This window comes from Enhydra lutris, unplaced genomic scaffold (assembly GCF_002288905.1).
Source record: "Enhydra lutris kenyoni isolate GAN:26980312 unplaced genomic scaffold, ASM228890v2 scaffoldscaffold90, whole genome shotgun sequence".
In the NCBI taxonomy this organism is placed as follows: domain Eukaryota; kingdom Metazoa; phylum Chordata; class Mammalia; order Carnivora; family Mustelidae; genus Enhydra; species Enhydra lutris.
Genome location: NW_019154174.1, coordinates 5,405,604 through 5,427,458, shown reverse-complemented (window position 1 = coordinate 5,427,458; position 21,855 = coordinate 5,405,604). Strand labels below are relative to the sequence as shown.

The 21,855-nt window shown below is 48.5% G+C and overlaps 2 protein-coding genes and 1 pseudogene across 2 annotated transcripts in view; 2 read left to right on the top strand and 1 right to left on the bottom strand.

Moving 5' to 3' along the window:
- LOC111162232 (SAGA complex associated factor 29) overlaps positions 1 to 8,505 on the bottom strand; it is a 29,494-nt gene extending 20,989 nt beyond the window's left edge. Inside the window, exon 1 of the mRNA XM_022526500.1 lies at positions 8,306 to 8,505. The gene's annotated coding sequence lies outside the window, so the exon portion shown is untranslated. The remainder of the gene's footprint in view (positions 1 to 8,305) is intronic.
- On the top strand, positions 3,283 to 4,930 carry LOC111162202 (annotated as a pseudogene).
- A 10,552-nt stretch (positions 8,506 to 19,057) lies between the features above and the next one.
- On the top strand, positions 19,058 to 20,423 carry LOC111162318 (nuclear protein 1, transcriptional regulator). Its single transcript, XM_022526671.1, has 3 exons — positions 19,058 to 19,324; positions 19,707 to 19,856; positions 20,178 to 20,423. The coding sequence occupies exons 1-2, from the start codon at positions 19,210 to 19,212 to the stop codon at positions 19,841 to 19,843; spliced, it is 252 nt and encodes an 83-aa protein (XP_022382379.1). The 5' UTR covers positions 19,058 to 19,209; the 3' UTR covers positions 19,844 to 19,856; positions 20,178 to 20,423.
- Positions 20,424 to 21,855: the final 1,432 nt, after the last annotated feature.

Genomic DNA, 21,855 nt, shown 5'->3' with positions numbered 1-21,855 from the left:
CAGGGAGCCTGCTTCTCCCTCTGCCTCTGCTGCCACTTGGCCTGCCTGTGCTCGTGCTCTCTCTCTCTCTCTCTCTCTCTGGCAAATAAATAAATAAAATCTTAAAAAAAAAAAAAAAGAAATGTAATCATGGGGCCCCTGAGTGGCTCAGTTGGTGGAACTGACTCCTGATTTCTGCTCAAGTCATGATCTCAAGGTCGTGAGATGGAGCCCTGAGCTGGGCTCTGCCAGTGCAAAGGGTCGCACAGGGTTGGCTCGGGATTCCCTCTCTCCCTCTGCCCCTTCCCCTGCTCACATATGCCTTCTCTCTACATAAATTAATTAAAATCTTTAAAAAAATGAGGAAATGTAATCGTGCCATCCACATTCTTTAGCGTATGGACTCTCTGAACATGCGGCGTGTGCATCAGGAGTTTGTCCTTTTCTATCGCTGAGTGGTGTTCTCTCTCACGCGCATCTGAACAAACCTGTTTGGCCAGCTCTGTTCTGAGGGCACCTGGGCTCTTCCCAGCTTGGGGCCACCATGAATAAAACTAAGGAGCAGTCATACAGAAGTGGTTTTTTCAGACATACGTTCATTTTTCTTAAGCCCTTGGGCCTGAGCTGGATGTGTGACTTTCCAGGAAAGTACCCAACCAGACTCTTCCCCCCAGAAGGTGTAGCAGATCCCACTCCCGCAACAACGAATGAAGTTTCAGTTGCTCGCCATCCTTGCCCTGCACAGTGTGGCCATCTTCATTTCATTTAAAACCATTTTCAGCCGTTCTGGCTAGCAGGAAGGGGATTCTCACTGTGGTTTCAATCTAGACATCTCCGGAGACCAATGAGGTTGAAGGTACTGCCTTTCCACGACCTTACTTGGCTTCCTTCATGTTCAAGTCCGTGGCTTTGTAGTAGAGTCACAAGGCTGTGCAACCATCACCGCCACCTGATTTTAGGATATCTTCAAGACCTCCCCAAATCTGTACCCAACGGCAGTCACCGCCCCCTACCCCCAGTCCCTCCTCTCCTCAGCCATGGGCAAATGTTCACAGATCTTTCTTTTCTGGACACTTCCTTAGAAACAGAATCACACAGCACGTGGCCTGAAGAGACTTGGCTCCCTTCACCGAGCACAGTATCTTCAAGGTTCGTCTGTACTGTCCGCTTGTATTTCGCTCCTTTTACGGCTGATATCCTGTGTACGGACAGACCTCATTTTGTTTTTGCATTCATCAGCTGATGGGACATTTAGGTAAAATGACTTTCACATCAAGAATCTGGGGGGCGCCTGGGTGGCTCAGTCGTTAAGTGTCTGCCTTCGGCTCAGGTCATGATCCCAGGCTCCTGGGATCGAGCCCCACATTGGGCTCTCTGCTCAGTGGGAAGCCTGCTTCTCCCTCTCGCACTAACCCTGCTTCTGTTCCCTCTTTCACTGTGTCTCTGTCTGTCAAATAAATAAATAAAATCTTAAAAAAAAAAATCTGGAATTCCTTCTGCATGGCTATCTCGTTTCCAAGGTGAGTCTTTATTAGTGACAAGGCATGAAAAACAACAAACAAGAGACACCCCAGGGCCACCCTGTCTTCTGGGTACCCCCTCCTGCTGCACTTAACCAGTTAGGGGATTGTCATTTGTTTTTGTGCGCGTGGGTGCGCAGTTTATAATTGTTATTTGCAGAAGGCTCGGCGTAATACGAGCTACTCCACCACTACAGGAAGCGACCTCTGAGCATTCTCCCATCACCTTTCCTCTGTTTCGGTAATAGGACTCCAATTTCTCTTTCGGAAACTGTTCCTCCCCTTGGCTCCAAAGGTGGGAGTATTCCATTCTCCTGACCAACATGACTGGCTCAGGAAGACGTATGCGACCCAAGTCTGGTCCAAATCAACTTATCATCTTTGGCTAGGAGCCATCTACCTGCAGAGAGATACCCTCTTTCAGTTGGTTGCTAAGAGAGTAGCAGGGAAGCCTGGAAATGATGGAGGCTTTTGCCTGCCTAAGAGAGAAACCAATGTGGAGAGAAATAGTGCTGAAAAACATAAAAAATCCTGGGGACGTCAGTTTGGTTTCTGGATATAACCGTGCCTGAAGCTGCTAGACCCAGAACTTTTCAGTTAGAGTCTAACAGACACTCCTCTTCTGCTTGAACTGGTTTGGGCTCACTTTCTGTTAACTGCAACTGGGAAGTCTGATAGGGACAAAGGACGTATTAACTGCTACCTATCCAGTCCAGACCTGCTCTCTAGCCCTTCTCTAAAAGCCAAGGCCTCATTCAAACAAATCCAAACAGGCTATACTTAAACCTCTCTAACATTAATCCTACAGAGCTTAAGACGGTAAGCGCTTTGTTCTGAATCAAAGGGAAGGCAGGCTTCTAAGACCCTACGCTAAGATCCCATACTCTCAATCTGGCCACCATCACAACAACCTCCATTCATCAACGGGTTTGAAAAAAGTTAAGGAGATGCTCTTTTCTTTTCCCTAATACCTACCATGCTTCCAGACCAGAGCCTACACTAGGGATTCTCACTGAAACCTTATACTAATCCCATAAGCACACCCTCTCTATAGCTGGGGAAACAAGTTCAGATTGGTTAAATTATGCGGGGTAACTTGGAAAATACAGGTAACTGCAAAACTGCAAACTAAAATCTGTGCTCTCCCTCCCAATTTCAGGCCTTATAACAAGCTCAGCTTATTCGATAGCAAAAGAGATGACAGAAGTAGAATCATTTCGTCTACTGGAAACTGCCATTTAACTGTCAATGGTGATTCATGGTGGTGCCTGATAAAAAGAGATAGAAAAGTAAAGGCGATCAGGACAGTTATTCCTTACTGAATACCTACTATGCGCTAAGCACTTCTACATAAATTGATCCCATCTAACTCTCCTAATGGTCCTGCAGAGTGAGTGCCGTACTCTTCATTTAGCACTGTGGAAACCAGAGTCTTGGAGAAATCAGGGACTTTACCCAGGTCACGCAAGTCGTAAGTGGTAGAGGTGGGACTCAAATCCAGATCTGACTCTACCACCTAAGTCTTAAGGCTCAAACAGTCCTTAGTATGATCAACATCCAAACCCCATTGGTTCGATGTTCAACACACTGGCTTCTACTACATGGATACAGAGACCACAAATCCTGGAGCGATGTAAATTGGGTATTTTGTTTCAGTGCAGACGATACAGCAAAATTCTATAGGAGATTCAATGAAAGTCTCTGTAAGGCAGTCAGTCCGGAGGCTGTGGCTGCAGTGACCCCCTCCCCACCCCGCCACCCGCCCGGAGGAGAAGCTGAGAAGATGCTGTCTGCGCACGTCGCCACAGCCATGGCCTGTGCCCTCCCTCGGCGGGCCGGGCTGTTCCCCAAAAATGCTTTGGGATCACCCTTCACTGCTGCAAGGAACCTCCATACCTCTAACACCCATCTTCGGAAGATTGGCACTGCTGAAGTGTCCTCTGTTCTTGAAGAGCATATTCTTAGAGCTGGTACCTCTGTTGACCTTGAAGAGGCTGGCCGTGTCCTAAGCACGGATGATGTCAGTGCCCGTGTACGTGTGCTGAGAAATGTTCGGGCACAGGGAATGGTGGAGTTTTCTTCAGGTTTACAGGGTATGTCTCTGAACTTGGAAGCTGACGATGGTGGTATTGTTGTGTTTGGAAATGATAAACTAATTGAGGAAGGCGGTATCATGAAGAGAACAGGCGCCACCGGGGACGTTCCAGTTGGTGAGAAGTTACTGGGCCGTGCTGCAGATGCCCTTGGTAATGCCACTGATGGAAAGGGTCCAGTTGGTTCCCAGACCCATAGGGGAGTTGGCCTGAAAGGCCCTGGGATCGTTCCTTGAATCTCTGTGCGCAAACCAATGTAGACTGGCATGAAGGCTGCGGAGAGCTTGTTGCCCACTGGTCCTGGTCAGCGTGAGCAGGTTACTGGGGACCGACAGACTGGCAAAATACCAACGGCTCTGGATGCAATCATTAACCAGAAATGTTCCAACAATAGACCTGATGAAAAGCAGAAGCTACACAGTATCTACACTGCTGTTGGTCAGAGGGGACCCACGGGTGCTCAGCTGGCGATGAGCCCTCCAGATGCAAAGGCCGTGAGGTACACCGTTGTGGCTTCAGCTACTCTCCTGACGCCACTCCATTTCAGCACCTGGCTCCTTATCCTGGTGGTTCTATGGGAGAATATTTTAGATATAATGGCAAACATGCTTTGATCATCTATTGAACAGGCTGTCACTTACCATCAGATGTCTCTGCTGCTCCGCCAGCCCCTGTTCGTGAGGCTGATCCCGTGTGTTCTACCTACACCACCGTCTGCTAGAGAAAGCAGCCAAAACGAATGCTTCCTTTGGTGGTGGCTCCTTGACTGCTTTCCCAGTCACAGAAACACGAGCTGGCGATGTGTCTGCTTATATTCTTACAGACGTCATTTCCACCACTGACGGACAGATCTTCTTGGAAACAGAGTTAGTTGTTCTACAGAGGAATCCTCCCTGCCATTATCGTTGGCTTGTCTGTGTCCCATGTGGGATCTGCTTCCCAAACCAGGGCCATGAAGGAGGTGGCAGGCACCACGAAGCTGGAATTGGCTCAGTATCGTGAGGTTGCTGCCTTTCCCCAGTTCAGTTCTGACTTTGATGTTGCCACTTAACAACTCTTGAGACACGGCATGCAACCGACTGAGTTGCTGAAGCAAGGACAGTATTCTTCCACAGCTACCAAAGAACAAGTGGCTGTTACTTATGCTGGTGGAAGAGGGTATCTTGATAAATTGGAGCCCGGCAAGATCACAAAATTTGAGCACGCTTTCCTGGCTCATGTCATCAGCCAGCACCAAGCCCTGTCGGGCATAGAAGGATGGATGGAAAGATCTCAGAACAGTCAGATGCTGAGCTGAAAGAGACTGTGACAAACTTCTTGGCTGGACCTGAAACTTAAACTCCTGTGGATTCCCAGAAATACCAGTTTGGTTTTGTCGTCGTTCATCCGACCAATCAGTTCCATTTGTAAAAGGATTACTCTCATACTCCAGATGTACAAAATTATGTTACAAATGAAGGCTGTAGGGACGCCTGGGTGGTTCAGTGGGTTAAGCCTCTGCCTTCAGCTCAGGTCATGATCCCAGGGTCCTGGGATCAAGCCCTGAGTCGGACTCTCTGCTCAGCAGGGAGCCTGCTTCCTCCTCTCTCTATGCCTGCCTCTCTGCCTACTTGTGATCTCTCTCTCTCTCTGTCAAATAAATAAATAAAATCTTTTTTTTAAAGATTTTATTTATTTATTTGACAGACATATCACAAGTAGGCAGAGAGGCAAGCAGAGAGAAAGGAAGGGAAGCAGGCTCCCCGCTGAGCAGAGAGCCCGATGTGAGGCTCGATCCCAGGACCCTGGGATCATGACCTGAGCCAAAGGCAGCGGCTTTAACCCACTGAGCCACCCAGGCGCCCCTAAATAAATAAAATCTTTAAAAAAAAATGAAGGCTGTATATTGGTTGGCCAAAAAAATAAAATAAAATCTTTGTAAGGCTCTTTGTACACAATTTTAGAACTGGGGTTCGAAAGGCCTGTGACTTACTACATGTCCCCATTTCCAGCTCCAGAAGGTTGGGTCACTAAAGCTGCTGCTGATGGATGCTGATGGACCTACCCCCTGAGAATAGGGTGCCCACAGTTGGGTCAGCTGATTATGAAACAAACACTGTGGTTTACAGAGCACCTTTTTTTTTTTTTTAAGTTTTTTTTTTTCTGAAGCTAAATTTAAGCAATCTTTACACCCAACATGGGGCTTGAACTCATGACCCCAAGATCACGAGCCGCATGCTCCTCTGACTGAGCCAGCCAGGCGCCCCTACAAAACACTGCCAAGGCCCTTCTTCAGATCCCAGACAGCCCGGCCCTCTCAAACAGCAACAGCACACGATAACCACAGTTAGCAATTCCAGAGCCCACATTCCAAACAAGCACACGCTTTGGTGCTTCTGTCATGCCTGCCTGAAATGCTCCCTGATCCTTCCCCCTGTCTCCCCTGGGTCTCAAATTTGCTCATCTTTCAGGGTCCAAATCAACTAGCAGCAAAGCTAACACTTCTACAGTGGCGCTTGCCAGCCTTCTTCACACCGGAGCACGCACAGAACGGAATACTTACAGTCACATGTGAATAGCAGACTCGTGTAAAAGAACAAAGCTGCTCAGAGCCAGAAAAGTATGGCAGGGGGATCTGGCTGCCCCAGGCCCCACTCATCTGCCCTGATGCCAATGGCAGTCAAATCTTCCAAAGCACAGTGGTCAAACTTCTGTTCTTGCACTTGTCACACATACGCCGAGTGACTGTTTCACTTACCTGTCTCTCCTGGAGACCATGAGCTCTTAGAAGACTGCCATGCAGTTGTATTCCTCTTTAATATTCCCCACAACTAGCACAGGGCCTGGCACCTACTAAGTCTTCAAAATAGATCACTGAACCAAACTGAATCCTGAATATCTCTTAAAATAGTCTTTCAACAATTCTGGAGCTGGACTATTAAATACCTTCACTCGAACCTCAGAAAAAAAAAAAATGAGTTGCCTTTTTTTTTTTTTAAAGTAAGCTCCATGCCCGGCATGGAGTCCAACACAGCATGGAGTCCAATGTGGGCCAGACGTGGGGCCTGAACTCATGACCCCAAAATGCGAGGCCCAAGCTTATGACCCCAAGATTAAGACCTGAGCTGAGATCAAGAGTTGGACGCTTAACCAACAGAGCCACCCAGGCACCCCAATTAGCTATTAGACTCTAAGGGGGACAGTCTACTCCCCACTTATGGAGAAGAGGTACTTCTCTATAAATTCATTCCCTCAGAAGTATTTGTCAAATACCCACTCTGTGACAAGCTACAAATAGACAACAGTGGGGCGTCTGGGTGGCTCAGTCCTTAAGTGTCTGTCTTCTGCTCAGGTCATGATCCCGGGGTCCTGCGATCGAGCCCCGCATTGGGCTGCCTGCTCGGCGAGGCGCCTGCTTCTCCCTCTTCCACTCCCCCTGCTTGTGATCCCTCTCTCTCTGTCAAATAAATAAATAAAATCTTAAAAAAAAAAAAGAAAGAAAGAGATAGACAACAGTGAATGACAAAAAAGTGTCCCTGCCTTGCTTACGAAATTCGGTCCAGAAAGGAACACAAACTTTAAACAAATACTTCCATATACTTATTCGTCGGTGAAGTAAACACTCTTAAAGGAACACAGAGAACACAATAGGTACATGGATAAATTTGAATAAACGATGACAGGGAATACTGAAAAACTGAAAACACAAATTCTCAGGCAAACAGGACCAAGCGCCAAAGAGAATATCTTTTTGACAGAGTATCTCTTTGAGAGACTAAGTGCCAGTAGTGAAACTTCAAAGCCTCAAGGGCAAATAGGTACTAAAAGGAAAGGGGGCGGGTGCAAAACCCACCAAGAATAACTCAGTGTTTGGCCTAAGCAAGTGGAAGAATGGGAAGACTGGGGAAGGTGAAGGTATGTGAGAGGATAAGACTCAAAATTTCAGTTCTGGACATCTTTGAGATACCGATTTGACATTTTAAGAGACGTCAATCTGGGGTTCAAGGTAGAGCACTGGGTTGAAGACGGAAATCTGAGAGCGCCCGAGACGGTATTTATACTTAAAAGTCTTGAAACGGATAGCTCCGGAGAGCAAAGGAGAAACCAGAGAGCTGAGGCTAAAGAACAGAATGTTCCACAAATCAAATGAAAAACGTGCCCCAAGAAAGGGCAGTGATGACCCGCACCAACCATTGCTACGGGAGTGAGAACGAACAGAACACTGGATGTGGCGACCGAGGGACCACTGGTAGTTACAACGTAAGTGCTATCTCAAGTGGAGTGGCGGGGGCCTAGACTGGGGCGGGTTCAAAGATCTGGACCTCATGCTGCAAATGGGCGCAGAGAGACGAGGAGGCCACTGAAGTCTCTGGAGGGCGAATAGTTATCTCATTAACGGGAGCTTATTATCCTCAGACACCGTCTTCTCGCGCCTGGGCTCAGAACCCCGCCTCCGCCGCCTGCGCGGCCGGCACCGCGCTCGCCCGCTTCCCCTCCTGGCCGAGCCGGCCCGCGCACGCGCAGATCCCAACACCGCTGGCGCGGGCCCTCCCTTCCCTAGCCCCGCCTCTCCCCGCCCAGGGCGCGTGCGCACCGCCCCTCGAGAGCCGCTTCTGGGAGGCTCGGGAATGGGAACGTACCGGGGGCGGGGGGGGGGGGGGGGGGGGGGGCAGGGACCCCCGGCCCTCCGCTACCCCCATTCCCCGGGGGCCCCAGACCGCGACCCATCCCCACCTGACAAGCCACCGGCGGAATAGGCACGTCGCGCTCGCAATTACGACGGCAGGCGCGGGCGCGCCCCTCGAACCCTTTTTCAAATTCTGAAGATCATAACGCGCTTGCGTTCGAAGATTCGCGGCACGTCGAGACCCGCACACGCTTTTTTCCTTTTATGAGCCAGTCGCAGCGCGAACCCCCTCCACGCACGCGCCGTACTTTCTCTGTGACGTGCCGCGCTGCTCCTTGGGATATGTAGTTTTTACTTTGTATCACACTACGCCCGACTGGCCGGCTGAACGTTTTAACACGCTAGGGCACTCATGTTTTCAGCATCCTCTGTCATTCCCCCAAACCTCTGTAAGATAATTAAAAAAAATTTTTTTAAACCTCAAACTGCTCCAAAATATAAGGTCTATTTGAAAAAAATTTTAAACAAATTAAAACAAGTAGATCCGTAGACCCAGAAATTGCACTTTTAGGGGAGATTTCCCAGGAACGTGTTAAGGACATGAATAAATATTAAACTACATTACTTTACATCTTAGTATCTTATGGTTTCTTACATAACCCCTACCAAAGCTTGAAATTAACATTTATTTCGTTTATTTTTACACTTGCCGGCTCAATAAGATTAGAATCATCTGTTTTGTTCACCTTTGTATTCCTAGTACTTAATACATTCCTAGTACCTATGAGGGCACATCACAGGCCCTCAATATTTATCTACGCACTTAGAAGAATCTCAGACTTCAATACAAACTATTTCATCCCCAAATTAACACAACATTTTTTTTGCCATCAAGCTTGTTTCTTTTTGAAGTCTCTATCTCACTGAATGGCCTGACCACCGACCCAGTCTCAGCTCTACATCCTGCATTTTTAAGAAGCTTATGCTGGCGAGGATTTCACAAATTTCGCGTTTGTAGTGGTCTCAGAAGCTGTCTCTCCTGAATGTCAACTATTGACCTTAGTCACAGAATTTATCTGTAATCTCTGATGTTTCTACTGTTAAACAACAAAAATTCGACTGAGTAACTTAAAAGGTGAAATTGGTTTTGTGGAATGATTCATGAATCAGGCAGCATCCCATCTGACAAATCAAAGGAGTTCCATCGAGCTGAAGAAAAGGAAAGGTTTTTGAAGACAGAGAGGGAGCGGGGGAAAAAAGGGTATTATTAGCCAAGAATACATTGTGTCAGGCAAGGTCACCCTCCTAAGGGGAATGGATCACTAAATCTCCTAGTGCTGACCAAGAAATTCCATGTTGATTGGTTCAATAATAAATAGGAACAGTTCTCATTTGTTGGCCACATACTGTATACGTTAAATATGGTTTATGTGTTTCATTCGTATCACATGCTCCATCCACTTTTCATCTCCACCACATGTGCCCTGGTCTAAGCCACACTTGCCTAAACAACTGTAAGACCTTTTAATTGTTTATTCCCAGATGTAGAGGTTGGGCTACTCTTTGCTTGCTTCCTGACAGACTGTAATCATTGGGCTCTGGATACCCTCTCGCTTGTTTATTCTATTTATGGCCCTTATTGCTTTACTTCTCCTCCCTTCCCCAGTGTGTGTGAGAGTGTCTTTGTCAAACACGCGTGTTGTCTTGTATGCATGGATTTTTAATTTACCTAAATGGTATTGTGCTAGAAACCTCATTGAGTTTCTCATTTTTCTCACTCAGCACGATGCTTTTAAGACTTGTCCTTGGTGCTGTGTGTGCCCGTTACTTAGAATAACTGTGCAATATTTCATAATGGACACTCACATTGTCGTGTGATATGTGTCTAAATTGCGTGATGGATGTCCCAACTACTGGCTACTACAAACAGCGTCACGGAGAACAGTCTCAAGCCTGCCCTCTTGTGGCCAATGTGAGGATTTTTCTGGGCAGTATAACTGCCAGGTGAGACTAATAGCCCCTTAAATTGTCTGCCCTCATCCGTTTGTCCAGAGTGTTCTTTTTTTCCCAGAAATCCCATTTTGCTAGCAACCTCTCAGTGTAGACGCGCACTGGTGTGACTCACAAGAGACTGATGTGTAAACCAGAACCCGCTAAGTTATATGGGGAGATTTAAAACTGTGGTGCTGACCAGAACACTCCCTTTGCTTGGACAGCAGAGTCCCTTTCTGTAAGAAAGCCACAGTGGCAAAAAAAAAAAAAAAAAAAAAGACTGGGCCCTCTGGTCTGCCCTTTAGTCTCACTGGATTGGAGCATCACATCTGAAATCCTTTCTAAAAAGCCTTGAAGTCACAGGGATCTTGACTGAAGGTCTCTTGAGGACCTGCAGAGGGAGTTACACAGCATGGCTTCCTAACACTCCCTTAACAACTTCCTAACACTCCCTTCACAGAGTTCCCCTGTTGAGGGCAATACTCACATCTCTCCCCTCTCTTTGCTTTCTCCCCCTTCATAGCTGGCTTTTTGCCAAGGGGCTTCAGGCTCCTTCTGTGGAAAGCCAGATGCCCCTCTCTCACCTTGTCCCTGTTCATGCCTACCCATTACCCACTTGAACAAAACAAAAAAAGGCTTGAAGCCCACATCCATCTTGTTAGTTCTGATGACAGACCTACCTAGAGGTCATGTCACCCCCAGGGATGGCTGGACTCGCCAGGGAACATAGAGCTCCAGGCCCAAGAGATGGGAATGCTTGCTTACCATTCCAAGGAACATGAAAGAATTCAACCAAATGAGCTTACCCACGTGTAGACCTTCCTGGGACCAGACAGAGCAACACGAGAAGCAACTAGGTCACGTCCGTTAACACGACTTCATGGGTCTCCAATCAAAAGCATCCACCTTCTCAGAAGCTTAGCCTAGCCCCAAATTTTGCCCTTAAAAACCCTCACTTGTAAGCCATCAGGGAGTGGGACTTTGGAGCATCAACTCCCTCAGTGACACCACACCAATAAATAGCCTATCTTCCTTCACGGCAAAAGCTTGGTGTCAGTGTTCATTGGCTTGCAGTGCATAGACTGACTGAACTCTCATTTGGTTTGGTTATGGGCTGTTCAGTTGGATCTGACCTCCCACGGGAGGCAGGTGGGGAAGCTGTTCACACTTACTGCTTCGTATCCCCAGCACATACAAAAGAAGGCACAGCACGACCAGAAGGTGGCGTTGTGTGCATGGAACCCGAGGGAGGAAGGGGCTACAATACATTAGCTCTTAAAAATGGCTTTAATCCCCCGTATCCCCCGTCACTTCTAAAATAGGTATACACTGTAGGAAGCCACACATTTCAGCAATCTAGAATCTGTAATGGAGAAAGTATACATTTTGCATTATCCTAGTCTAGGGTATGACCACTGTGTACCATCCCCTGATCTCCCCTCCTCTCGTTTTTGTTTTTGTTCTTTTACAATAACTACAATGATTTTGCTTACAAAAATAAGATTAGCCTGAGGTTCCATGGGTGACAGCAGCTCCAAGATGATGGTCTTTATTATTTGAATATATTATTTGAATAGACTTTCCTCTGTTAGTATGGAATGTTGTATCAGATGGAACAGGCTCAGAGATCGCTTTGACGGACCCCCAGGATTCTCTGGACATTCCTCAGGCAGGATGCCCCCTTCGAAGACCAGTACTTCTTCTGTAAGGGGTCCCAGAAGCACCTCACCATCCAGGAGTGGTTGGATAGAAAGTCAGCTAGATCGCATAAAATCTGGATTGGAATTTATACAGTCAAGGATTGTGAACCTATCCAAGAAGCCCTCACCAGAAATTTTAAGGTGATATTGTCCACTTTGTTTTGTTTCTTTTTTTAAGATTTTTATTTGAGAGACAGAGAGAGAGATGAGAGATAACACAGGCAGGGGGAGGGGCAGAGGGAGAGGGAGGAGCAGACTCCCCACTGAGTGTGGGTTTCTCCCTCCTGGGGCTCTATCCCAGGACCAAAATCATGACCTGAGCCGAAGGCAGACACTTCACCCACTGAGCCACCCAGGTACCCCGTCCACCTGGTTATTTGAACAGACAACCGGACGTTAAGGACCTCTGTGTATTTATTCTACCAGGAACATGCCAAACTGCCCAGCAGAGAGAGTGAGCCTGTGAACACAGAAGTGACAGCATCAGACATCAGACACCATGACCCCAGCGAGAAATGGATTTGGGACTTGAAGAGACAGGACTCCTCACTGGAGGTAAATATCATCATTTTACAAAAGTGGACATTGTTGTTATGTATGTCCTTTTTTTGTATGTCCGCATTTTTGACGACTCAAGCTATGTTGACAAAGTGAAATTGATTGGAGAATATATGGTAACATGAGCTGAACAGACTGGCTTATAGGGCTGCTTGAGATTTTCTGAAATCCATTTTGTTCCGTTCTTCACGAGTGTAGCTGTATGCTGGGTGCCCCGGTGTCCTGACGTCCCCCCCTCCTGAGCTCTGCGACGTGACCCAGTTGATATAAAAATTTTAGCTTAACTAAAAGTCTATACCGTGCCTGGGTGACTGGGTGGCTCAGTTGGTTAAGTGTCTGCCTTTGGCTCAGGCTACAATCTCAGGGTCCTGGGGTGGAGTCCTGCATTGGGCTCCCGGCTCCGCAGGGAGTCTGCCTCTCCCTCTCCGTCTGCCCACCCCCATCCTGCTCATGCTCTCTGTCTCTCAAATCTTAAAAAAAGAAGAAGTCGTCTATACTACGCCTCTAAAGAGACAATGTAAGTTACAGGGTTTGGAAAAATCTTACTGTCTACACTTGGGTAAGCGGGAGCCACGTAAACTTCCTTCTTTCTATGCCAGATGATCTGTGTGCTGAAACATCACGTACTTGGCAATAGAACTAGAGAGACAGAGAGTATTTTAAAAATAACACCAAACTGGGGGTGTCTGGCTGGCTCAGTCAGAAGAGCATGAGTCTTGATCTTGGCGTCGTGAGTTTGAGCCCCCATTGGGGGTAGAGATTACTTAAATCAATAAAACTTTTAAAAAAAGAATAATTGGGATGCCTGGGAGGCTCTTTCTCCCTGTCCTCCCTGTTCATGCTCTCTGTCGCTATCTCTGTCCATCTCTCGCAAATAAATAGATGACATCTTTTAAAAACAGTAAAAAGAGAAAGACTAATTAGGATTGTACATAATGTTTTGCAACGTGATTTTTTCATTCACCAATGTATTACAGACGACTTTCTCCTCACAGCTGGAGACACAGCTTATTCTGGTTAATGGCTACGGAGGATTTCATGGAAGGATCCTGATCACCTGATTACTTCTTGGTGGACGCTTAGGTTGTTTCCAGTTTTTCACTATTACGAGCAGAGTGGTATGGGGGGTGGGGATGAGTGTTTAACATTACTAGTATAGGAACGCCTGGGTGGCTCAGTTGGTTAAGCCGCTGCCTTCAGCTCAGGTCATAATCCCAGTGTCCTGGGATCGAGTCCCACATTGGGCTCCTTGCTCAGTGGGGAGTCCACTTCTCCCTCTGCCTGCCTCTCTGCCTGCTTGTGCTCTTTCTTTCTCTGATAAATAAATAAAAATTTTTTAAAAAGCCTTTCGTTTAAAAAAAAAATTACTAGTATCACCAAACTGCCCATCAAAAGACTGCATCCAGGGTCTCCTGGGGGGCTCAGTCAATTAAGCGTCTGCCCTCTGTTCCGATGCTGATCTCAGGGTCCTGGGGTGGAGCCTCACATCAGGCTCCCTGCTCAGCGGGGAGCCTGCTTCTCTCTCTTTCTCTGCCTCTCCCTTTGCTTGTGTGCTCTCTCTCTCCTCTCTCGTGGGCTCGCTCTCCAAGGAATAAACAAAAATCTTTTTAAAAAAGATTACATCCCTTTATATTCAAGGTCATTCTATCACATAGCCAGGGATAACTGCACGTCAGCTGCTGGGCTCGGGGCTTCTCTGGGCTGCCGCTCTAAAGTCAATACAGACCCGTATTGTTTCACTGCATTTATGTTTCTTGGGTCTCCTTGGTACACAGTGATGGCCCCAAGCCGGCATGATGACATACTCTGCGTTCGAACCTGGGAATCTCCAGATCCTTGAAGCCAAAGATTTCTGCACATCCACCAGGCTGTCCAGGCTTTCCTGACTTGGGTGGTTTAACTTGGGCAGGTGGGTTTATCTTGCTGTCTTTCCCAGTCACTCTTGTTTAGGCTTCACTGCCTCTAGGAAGCCTGCCCTGATTCTCTTCTCACCCCTGCACCCTCCCCACCCTCCCCACTCCCTATTGGGTTGGGTACCCTTCTGAGAGCCCCCCAGCCCCCTGGATTTAGTTTGGGCTGATCACGCTGGCTTGTAATAGGCATGCCTGTTGGGCAAGAGATTTCTTGGAGCATCGTGAAGGTACAATCACATGCAGAAAGAAAACAAACTTCCTTGTGGCTGATTACACATACACACCTTTTCCCACTGAGTCACCTTCTGGGCCCTGGAGGTCCGTGCCATGCGTTCCCCAAAGTCTCTTCTCTCTTGGCCACCCTCCCTCTGCCTGCCCTGCCCCGCCCAGGATCGAGACTTTATTTTTCCATCAAGTGCAAGATCAAGGACAGGGAGATGTTCTCTGCTGGCTCTGCGGAGGATGGCCCTAGTGTCTTCATCGTCTTCAGTGGGACTAGAGTTGGGCCTCTCAGTTCCCCCCAGAGCAGAGGACCTGGAAGCTTTAAAACCCACCATTGTTAAAATAGCTTGGTGAATTCAACTGATCATTTATTGAGCCTTGACTGTGGGCCAGGCCTGGAGGGTTACAGTAAGATAGACAAGATTCCTGCCCTTGTGAATGGTGATAATGGTAATTTATTGACCACTCACTTTGTTCCAGGCACTGGGCGGAGCCTTCACAAGAACTGGCCCTTTTAATCCTCACAACAATCCCTCCAGGTAGGTATTATTATCAATCTCATCATACAAATGAGGACACTGAGGTACAGAGAGGCTAAATAACTTGTCTGAGGGCAAGAACCCAGCTTTGGACCCAGGCTGTCTGGATGCACAGCCTAGTCCTTTAACCACTAACTAAACCAAACCAGGACTGCATTCTTATTTTTTTTTTTTTAAGATTTTATTTATTTATTTGACAGAGAGAGAGATCACAAGTAGGCAGAGAGGCAGGCAGAGAGAGAGGGGGAAGCAGGCTCCTCACTGAGCCGAGAGCCCGATGCGGGGCTCAATCCCAGGACCCTGAGATCATGACCTGAGCTGAAGGCAGAGGCTTAATCCACTGAGCCACCCATGCGCCCCCAGGACTGCCTTCTTGGGGGAACAACTCATGGAGAAGTAAACAAAAAATTAGTGCTGACTGACTGTACAATATGGAGAAAGTGTAATAAAATGAGGGTAATTTGGGGGTGCATGGGGGCTCAGTCATTAAGCATCTGCCTTCGGCTCAGCTCATGATCTCGGGGTACTGGGATCAAGCCCCACATTGGGATCCTTGCTCAGCAGAGTCTGCTTCTACCTCTGCCTCTGCTGTTCCCCCTGCTTGTGCTTACTCTCTGTCAAATAGATAAATAAAATAATTTTTAAAAAATTAGGGTAATGGGGTAAAAATGGGGCATTCTTAGCACCCAGCCTGGTCCAAAGTAGGGGGAGGGAGGGCAGGAAGAAGGAATCCCTGACAAGCGCTTGACACACACACAGTTGCCAAACCTTTGCCAGTGTTTGGCTGGCTGTGCTGACTTAGAACCAGGCTGGAACTGGGATCAGGTAGACCTCAGTGGTGGGGAGAATCCTTCACCACTCACCAGCCTTGTGACCTTGAGCAAGTCTCTCTGAGCTTCAGTTTCCCTTCTTTGAAGATCGCTGGAAAAAGCAGTCCACACCATGCTGGCTCAGGACCAAGCCCTTCCCCCCCACCCAGCGGTGCTCTCTCCATCTACCCTTTCCCGATGAGCAGATGGAAAGTCAGAAGTGAGCCCAAGAAGTGAGCTAGTAATGGGGAATTTGTGGGGGTGTTCTTGGTAGTCACAGTGACAGGCAGGCAGGCCGAGCAGGACAGTCACATGCAGAATTGAACCACATCCTGCAGGCATTTGAGTGTCCTGCTACACAGTCAAGAAGCGAAAACACTTATCTCCAATGACCTGAGCCTAGAACCTACCCCATCCCAGGTAGTGGTGAAACCCACCACCTTTTTTTTTTTTTTAAAGATTTTATTTATTTATTTGACAGACAGAGATCACAAGTAGGCAGAGAGGCAGGCAGAGCGAGAGGGGGAAGCAGGTTCCCCACTGAGCAGAGAGCCCGATGTGGGGCTCGATCCCAGGACCCTGAGATCATGACCCGAGCCAAAGGCAGAGACTTAACCCACTGAGCCACCCAGGCGTCCCAGCCCACTGCCTTGGAAGAACCCCATATCTTGGGCGCCTGGGGGGCTCAGTCAGTGAAGCATCTCCCTCTCCCTCTGCCCCTCCCCAGTGCTCCTACTCTCTCTCAAATAAATAAATAAAATCTTAAAAAAAAAAAAAAGGACCCATATCTCCTTGTGGTTTCCACCTTAATTTGTCTGGGTATGTTATCTTTGCTTATGATTACTTTGCTCTTTCTCTTACCGTGGAGTGTGTTATTATTAGTGGGGAGGAAAACTTCTCCTCCTAGCCTTCAGTACCTTCCAGCTGGACTAAGAATTAAATTGAGGGGCACCTGGGTGGCTCAGTGGGTTAAAGCCTCTGCCTTTGGCTCGGGTCATGATCCCAGGGTCCTGGGATCGAGCCCCACATCGGGCTCTCTGCTCAGCGGGGAACCTGCTACCCCCACCCCGCCACCTACTTGTGATATCTGTCTGTCGGGTAAATGAGTGAAATCTTAAAAAAAAAAAAAAAAAAAAATTAAATTTACACGAGACAGATTAACAACCCAGAAAAGCAAAGTTTTATTATGTGTGTCATGTGTCATGAAATTAAGACCTCAGGAAATGACTGAGGCAGGTAGTTTTTATCTTTTTAGACAAAGAGACAATAAAACTGGGAGGAATTGAAAAGACATAGAAAACTTTGTAAATTAGTTAAAAAAAAAGAAAGAAAGAAAAAAAGAAAGGATGTCTCTTTACCTCCTGGTCCAGGGAGCGGATCTTTTACTTGGGAATTTTATGTCTTGCTTTCCGGGGTTCAGAGGAGGGTCTGAGAGCCCTCCTCACACCGGTTGTCTCTTAGGTAATTTTTATTTAAAATAACCAACATGCAAAAGCGGCACATTTGGGGGTGGCCTTCCCCGGGGCCCTTACGTAATTATCCCAAACTGTGTTTTATTCAAGTGACCTCACTTTCATTTCCTGGATATTCAAGAATTCACAAATCAACCAAACCTGAAAAACAAAAACTAAATTTAATTCTGGCTCAGGTCAAGGAGAAACGCAAGCAGAAGTATCTCTTCTTGTGAAGCAAAGGACGGGACTGGGTTATTACAGGGTTTGATGGGGGGGAGGTGAAATTAGGTAACACTGAGAGGAAACAGTGTTCGAATGGACTCACGGTGAAGTGGGAACAGGAGCAGAGAACGACCACCCACTTGGCCTTGCCCCAGCCTGTCCTATTGTACTGGAGACCACTGAGGTTAAAAAAAATAAAAAAGGTGGAAGGTTGTATCTGCCTCCTTTCCTGCCCGGGACCATGGGAGCCGACCCATATACCTCAGTGAAAACATGAGTGGACAGGGAGTGGCCTCTCTGGGTCAGCTCGGCATATCCCTCCAGGCGAAGGTGGAAAATACCAGTTTCATGCGTTTCTTCTCCGAATCCCTTTCCTTAATTCATATGAAATAGGTCCAAACACCTGTGGACTTCATAATGTCTTCTACCCCAGTATATCCACGTTGTGAAAGACATTATTTCATTATAAATCGACTTCCTGGGGCGCCTGGGTGGCTCAGTTGGTTATGTGCCTGCCTTTGGCTCAGCTCATGATCTTGGGGTCCTGGGATCGAGTCCCCTCCACCACTACCACATCGGGCTCCCTGCTCAGCGGGGAGTCTGCTTCTCCCCCTTCCCTCCCCCTTGCTCATGCTCTCTCAAATGAATAAATAAATCTTAAAAGAAAAATTTTTAAAAATTTGTTTCCTTTTACGTCTGCTTTACCTCCTAGGGACGGCAGGATTGAGCTGTTTGGAAATTCTGTGGATAGCTCCTGCGTTGCAGTGAACATGGTACCAGGCACCTTCGCAAGGGTCCTTCCCTGTGGACTCTTGCTCGATTCTCTCGCCAACTCTGGGAGGTCAACGAAGCTATCATCATCCTCGTTTTTACAGTTGAGAAAACCAGGGCACAGAGAGGGAAGGTGACATGTTTGGGGTCACCCAGGAAGTAGCAGATGAAAGGATTGAGCCCAGGGCCGCTGGCTCCAGAATCCGTACTCTTAACCACTCTGCTAGGCTCCCTCTTGGGTGAGGGAAACTCCCTAGGGACCCACTCCCCCCCGCAGCTCGGGATATTAAGGGGGCTTTCCAGAAGTTTCCTATCGAAAAGGGGTGTTGGGTGCGTTAGGGGTGAGAACCACTGACCTAGTTTGGGGTGTGTTCTTCTCTCCACCATCTGCCACCTGAGTGTCTGAGCCAGAACTGGGTGGGGGTCAGCTGTGTGGCAGGGGGAGGGGACCGACCGGAAGGGGTCAGCCAGGTGAGGCCCTCGGATCCCCACTGGCCATGATCCCAAGGACTGTTTATGCTCACACTCTGCCTCTTTCCTCCTCCTCCCTCAGGGGCGGGGATCTCCTCTGTGGAAAAATACCCAGCTGGGCGAGCCCCAGTCAGAGGGAGGAGATGAGGGAAAGGGGCTGGGACTCACACGACCGACTCTTTCCCCCTCGTGATTGCTGTTTACTGGGTCAGGTTCTGGGAAAGGGCCAGATTGCATCAGACAGAGCCTGAAGAGGACACGTGGCCCTATAAGTCGGGCTGGTGACCAGGGAGGTGTGGAGAAACCAGACACAAACAGAGCTTTCGAAGACGACAGAGAGAGAGAGAGAGAGAGTCCGGTATGAAGGCCAGTTTCCCGAGAGCAGCCAGCCCAGCCCAACAGCCTGGAGGCCCAGAGGATGGAGACCCCAGCCTGGATGAGTACGAGCTCTATGGCCTATCTCACTCCTACATGGGTAAGGTCTGGCCCCATCACCTTCCTGCTTCCTCCACACCCCCAACTAGGATTCCTCCGTAGCCTTCTCCCCACCCTCCAACCCATTCTCCACCCTGTTCACTTGACCCCTCAAGTCACCCCTTTCCAACCCCTCTTCCATTGAGGGCTGTCCTATTCAGCCCTGGGACCTCGCGTACCCCTAGAATATGGGATCAACAAGAGACCATCAGGGGCCCCTCACTCCACGTTGGGGGCAACGGGGGTCCTGACTGCCCCAAAGCTATGCTGCCACCGCTCCCCAGTCTCCCTCCTTCCACCCTGCACTCCCGGCACCCCTCTGCCTCTCCTTGGATGTACCAGGCCTCCGTCCACCTCACCCCAGCCTCTTGCCTGGTTCCCAGGAGCAGGAGGCCGGAAAGGTCGCACCAAGAGAGAAGCTGCCGCCAACACCAACCGCCCCAGCCCTGGAGGCCATGAGAGGAAGCTGGTGACCAAGCTCCAGAATACGGAGAGGAAAAGACGAGGGGCACGGTCCTGAGACAGAGCTGGAAGTAAGGAGTCAGGGGACCCAAAGGGCCCTCTGCCTGGGAAGGACATGTCTGAATGTGTGTGGTCGGGTGGGAAGAAGGGATCCAGGGACTCTGGCCTCAACTCAGAATAAAACAAGACACACATTCAACTCCAAGTGTCCTAGGGACCAGAGCAAAGGGGGAAATGCAGAATCTTTCCAATTGGAGGGAAATTTGGCTAACGGGGAGGGAAACAGAGTCCCAGGGAGGAGAGTGTCCTTCTCTGGAGACACAGAGCAAGTGACCAGGAGAGGCAGGGTGAGAACCCAGGATGAGAACGGTCCCTCTCTTCCCTTGCCCTAGGTGAGGCCGGAGCACACAGCCATGGAGACAGGACCACGGAGAATCGGAGCATCAGAGAATTGGTATCTGGGGTGGGGCCCAGGCCTGCTTGTCCCCCCACCACCCCACCCCCGGACTTACCCTACCTGACTGAGGCTCCGAGGGGCCACCAAGGAAGTGCCCCCAGTCCCAGCAAAAGGACAAGATAGGGAGCAAGAGGCAGGGAATGGAGGGGCAGTCGCCAAAAAAAAAAAAAAAAAAAGCCCCTAAAAAAGAAAGACAGTGAAGAAACTGGACCTCCCTAAGGGCAGGAAGGACAATAAAGAAAGTACACCTGAAGCTTGTGTGTGGCATCTGTCCCCCCTCGGCCCAGGGTCGTGCGTCTGCCTGTGCGGGGGGGCTGCATTTGCACGAACCAATGAGAACCGGTTTTGTCAGTGTCTGTATTTGGTCGTGCGCCCGGGAGAGTGTGTCCCCGGTTTGGTTCGCCTGGACGGGAAGAGACCAGTGTGTTTCCTTTTGTTTTATTTTGGTGCCCAATGTTCTGGCCAAGGTGTCTCCATGATTTCTTACAAAATGCAAGAAAAATTCCTGTTTCTTTGTGATGCTGCTTCCCCCTCCTCTCCATCTCTAGCATAAGCAGTCTTATTGATCCTGCGTGTCATTTTCATGAAAAATCACCTTTTGGGGGGTGGGGGGCAGGGCGCGCCTGGGTGGCTCAGTCAGTTAAGCTTCCGGCTCTTGATCTCAGCTCAGGTCTCCATCTCAGAGTGGTGAGTTCAAGTCCCGCATTGGGGCCACACCTGGCATGGAGCCTACTTACAAATAAAATACAATTAAAATGATAGAAAAACCACCTTTTGAAATGAGTGGTATCCATCGGTGCCACCTGCAAAATGGAGAAAACTAAGATTTAAAACATTACGGGATTTACCCCAGATTACTGAGGGCTCAAATTCAAGGATTCTCATGGTCCTCATCTATGGGGCGAGTCCCTCTGCCAAGGGGGCTGTCAGGACAAGGCTCTGGGAGGTCAGCTGGGGGAGGAAGAACCTTACCTCCTGTGCATAATCAGTTTGAGAAGAACATGAGGCAAGTAAGAGGATCTATTGACTGAGATTTGGGTTTGGGCTGCGGTAATGGAGACTCAAAATGGGATAGAAAGTTCTCTCTCTGTCGCGTAACAGCTCCAAGGGTCAGTACTGAGTACTGAGTACCCCAAGAGTACTGAGGCTAAAATGACAACTTCACCATCCAGGATTCCAGCTACATTTAGCTCATTGTTCTGCCACCCCCAAAACATGGCTCTCCGGGCGCTTGGGTGGCTCAGTCCATTGATCATCAGACTCTTGGTTTCAGCTCATGTTGTGATCTCAGGGTCGTGAGATCAAGCCCTGCATCAGGCTCTCACTCAGCAAGGCGTCTGCTTGAGATTCTTTCTCCTTCTCCCCCTGCCTCTCTCAAATAAATAAATATGTCTTTTAAAAAAACAACAACGTGGCTTCCACTTTTGGGTCCAAACTAGCTGCTTCAGTACGTACCATGTGTATCTCAACCCGTGGAAAGGGAGTGGGGAAGGGACTAGCAGAAGCCACACCGATTCATCATTAAGGCCATGACCTAAAGTAGAATCCATTACATCTGGTCAGAATTTAATTACATGGCCACACCTAACTAGGCTGGGAAACATGGTATTTAG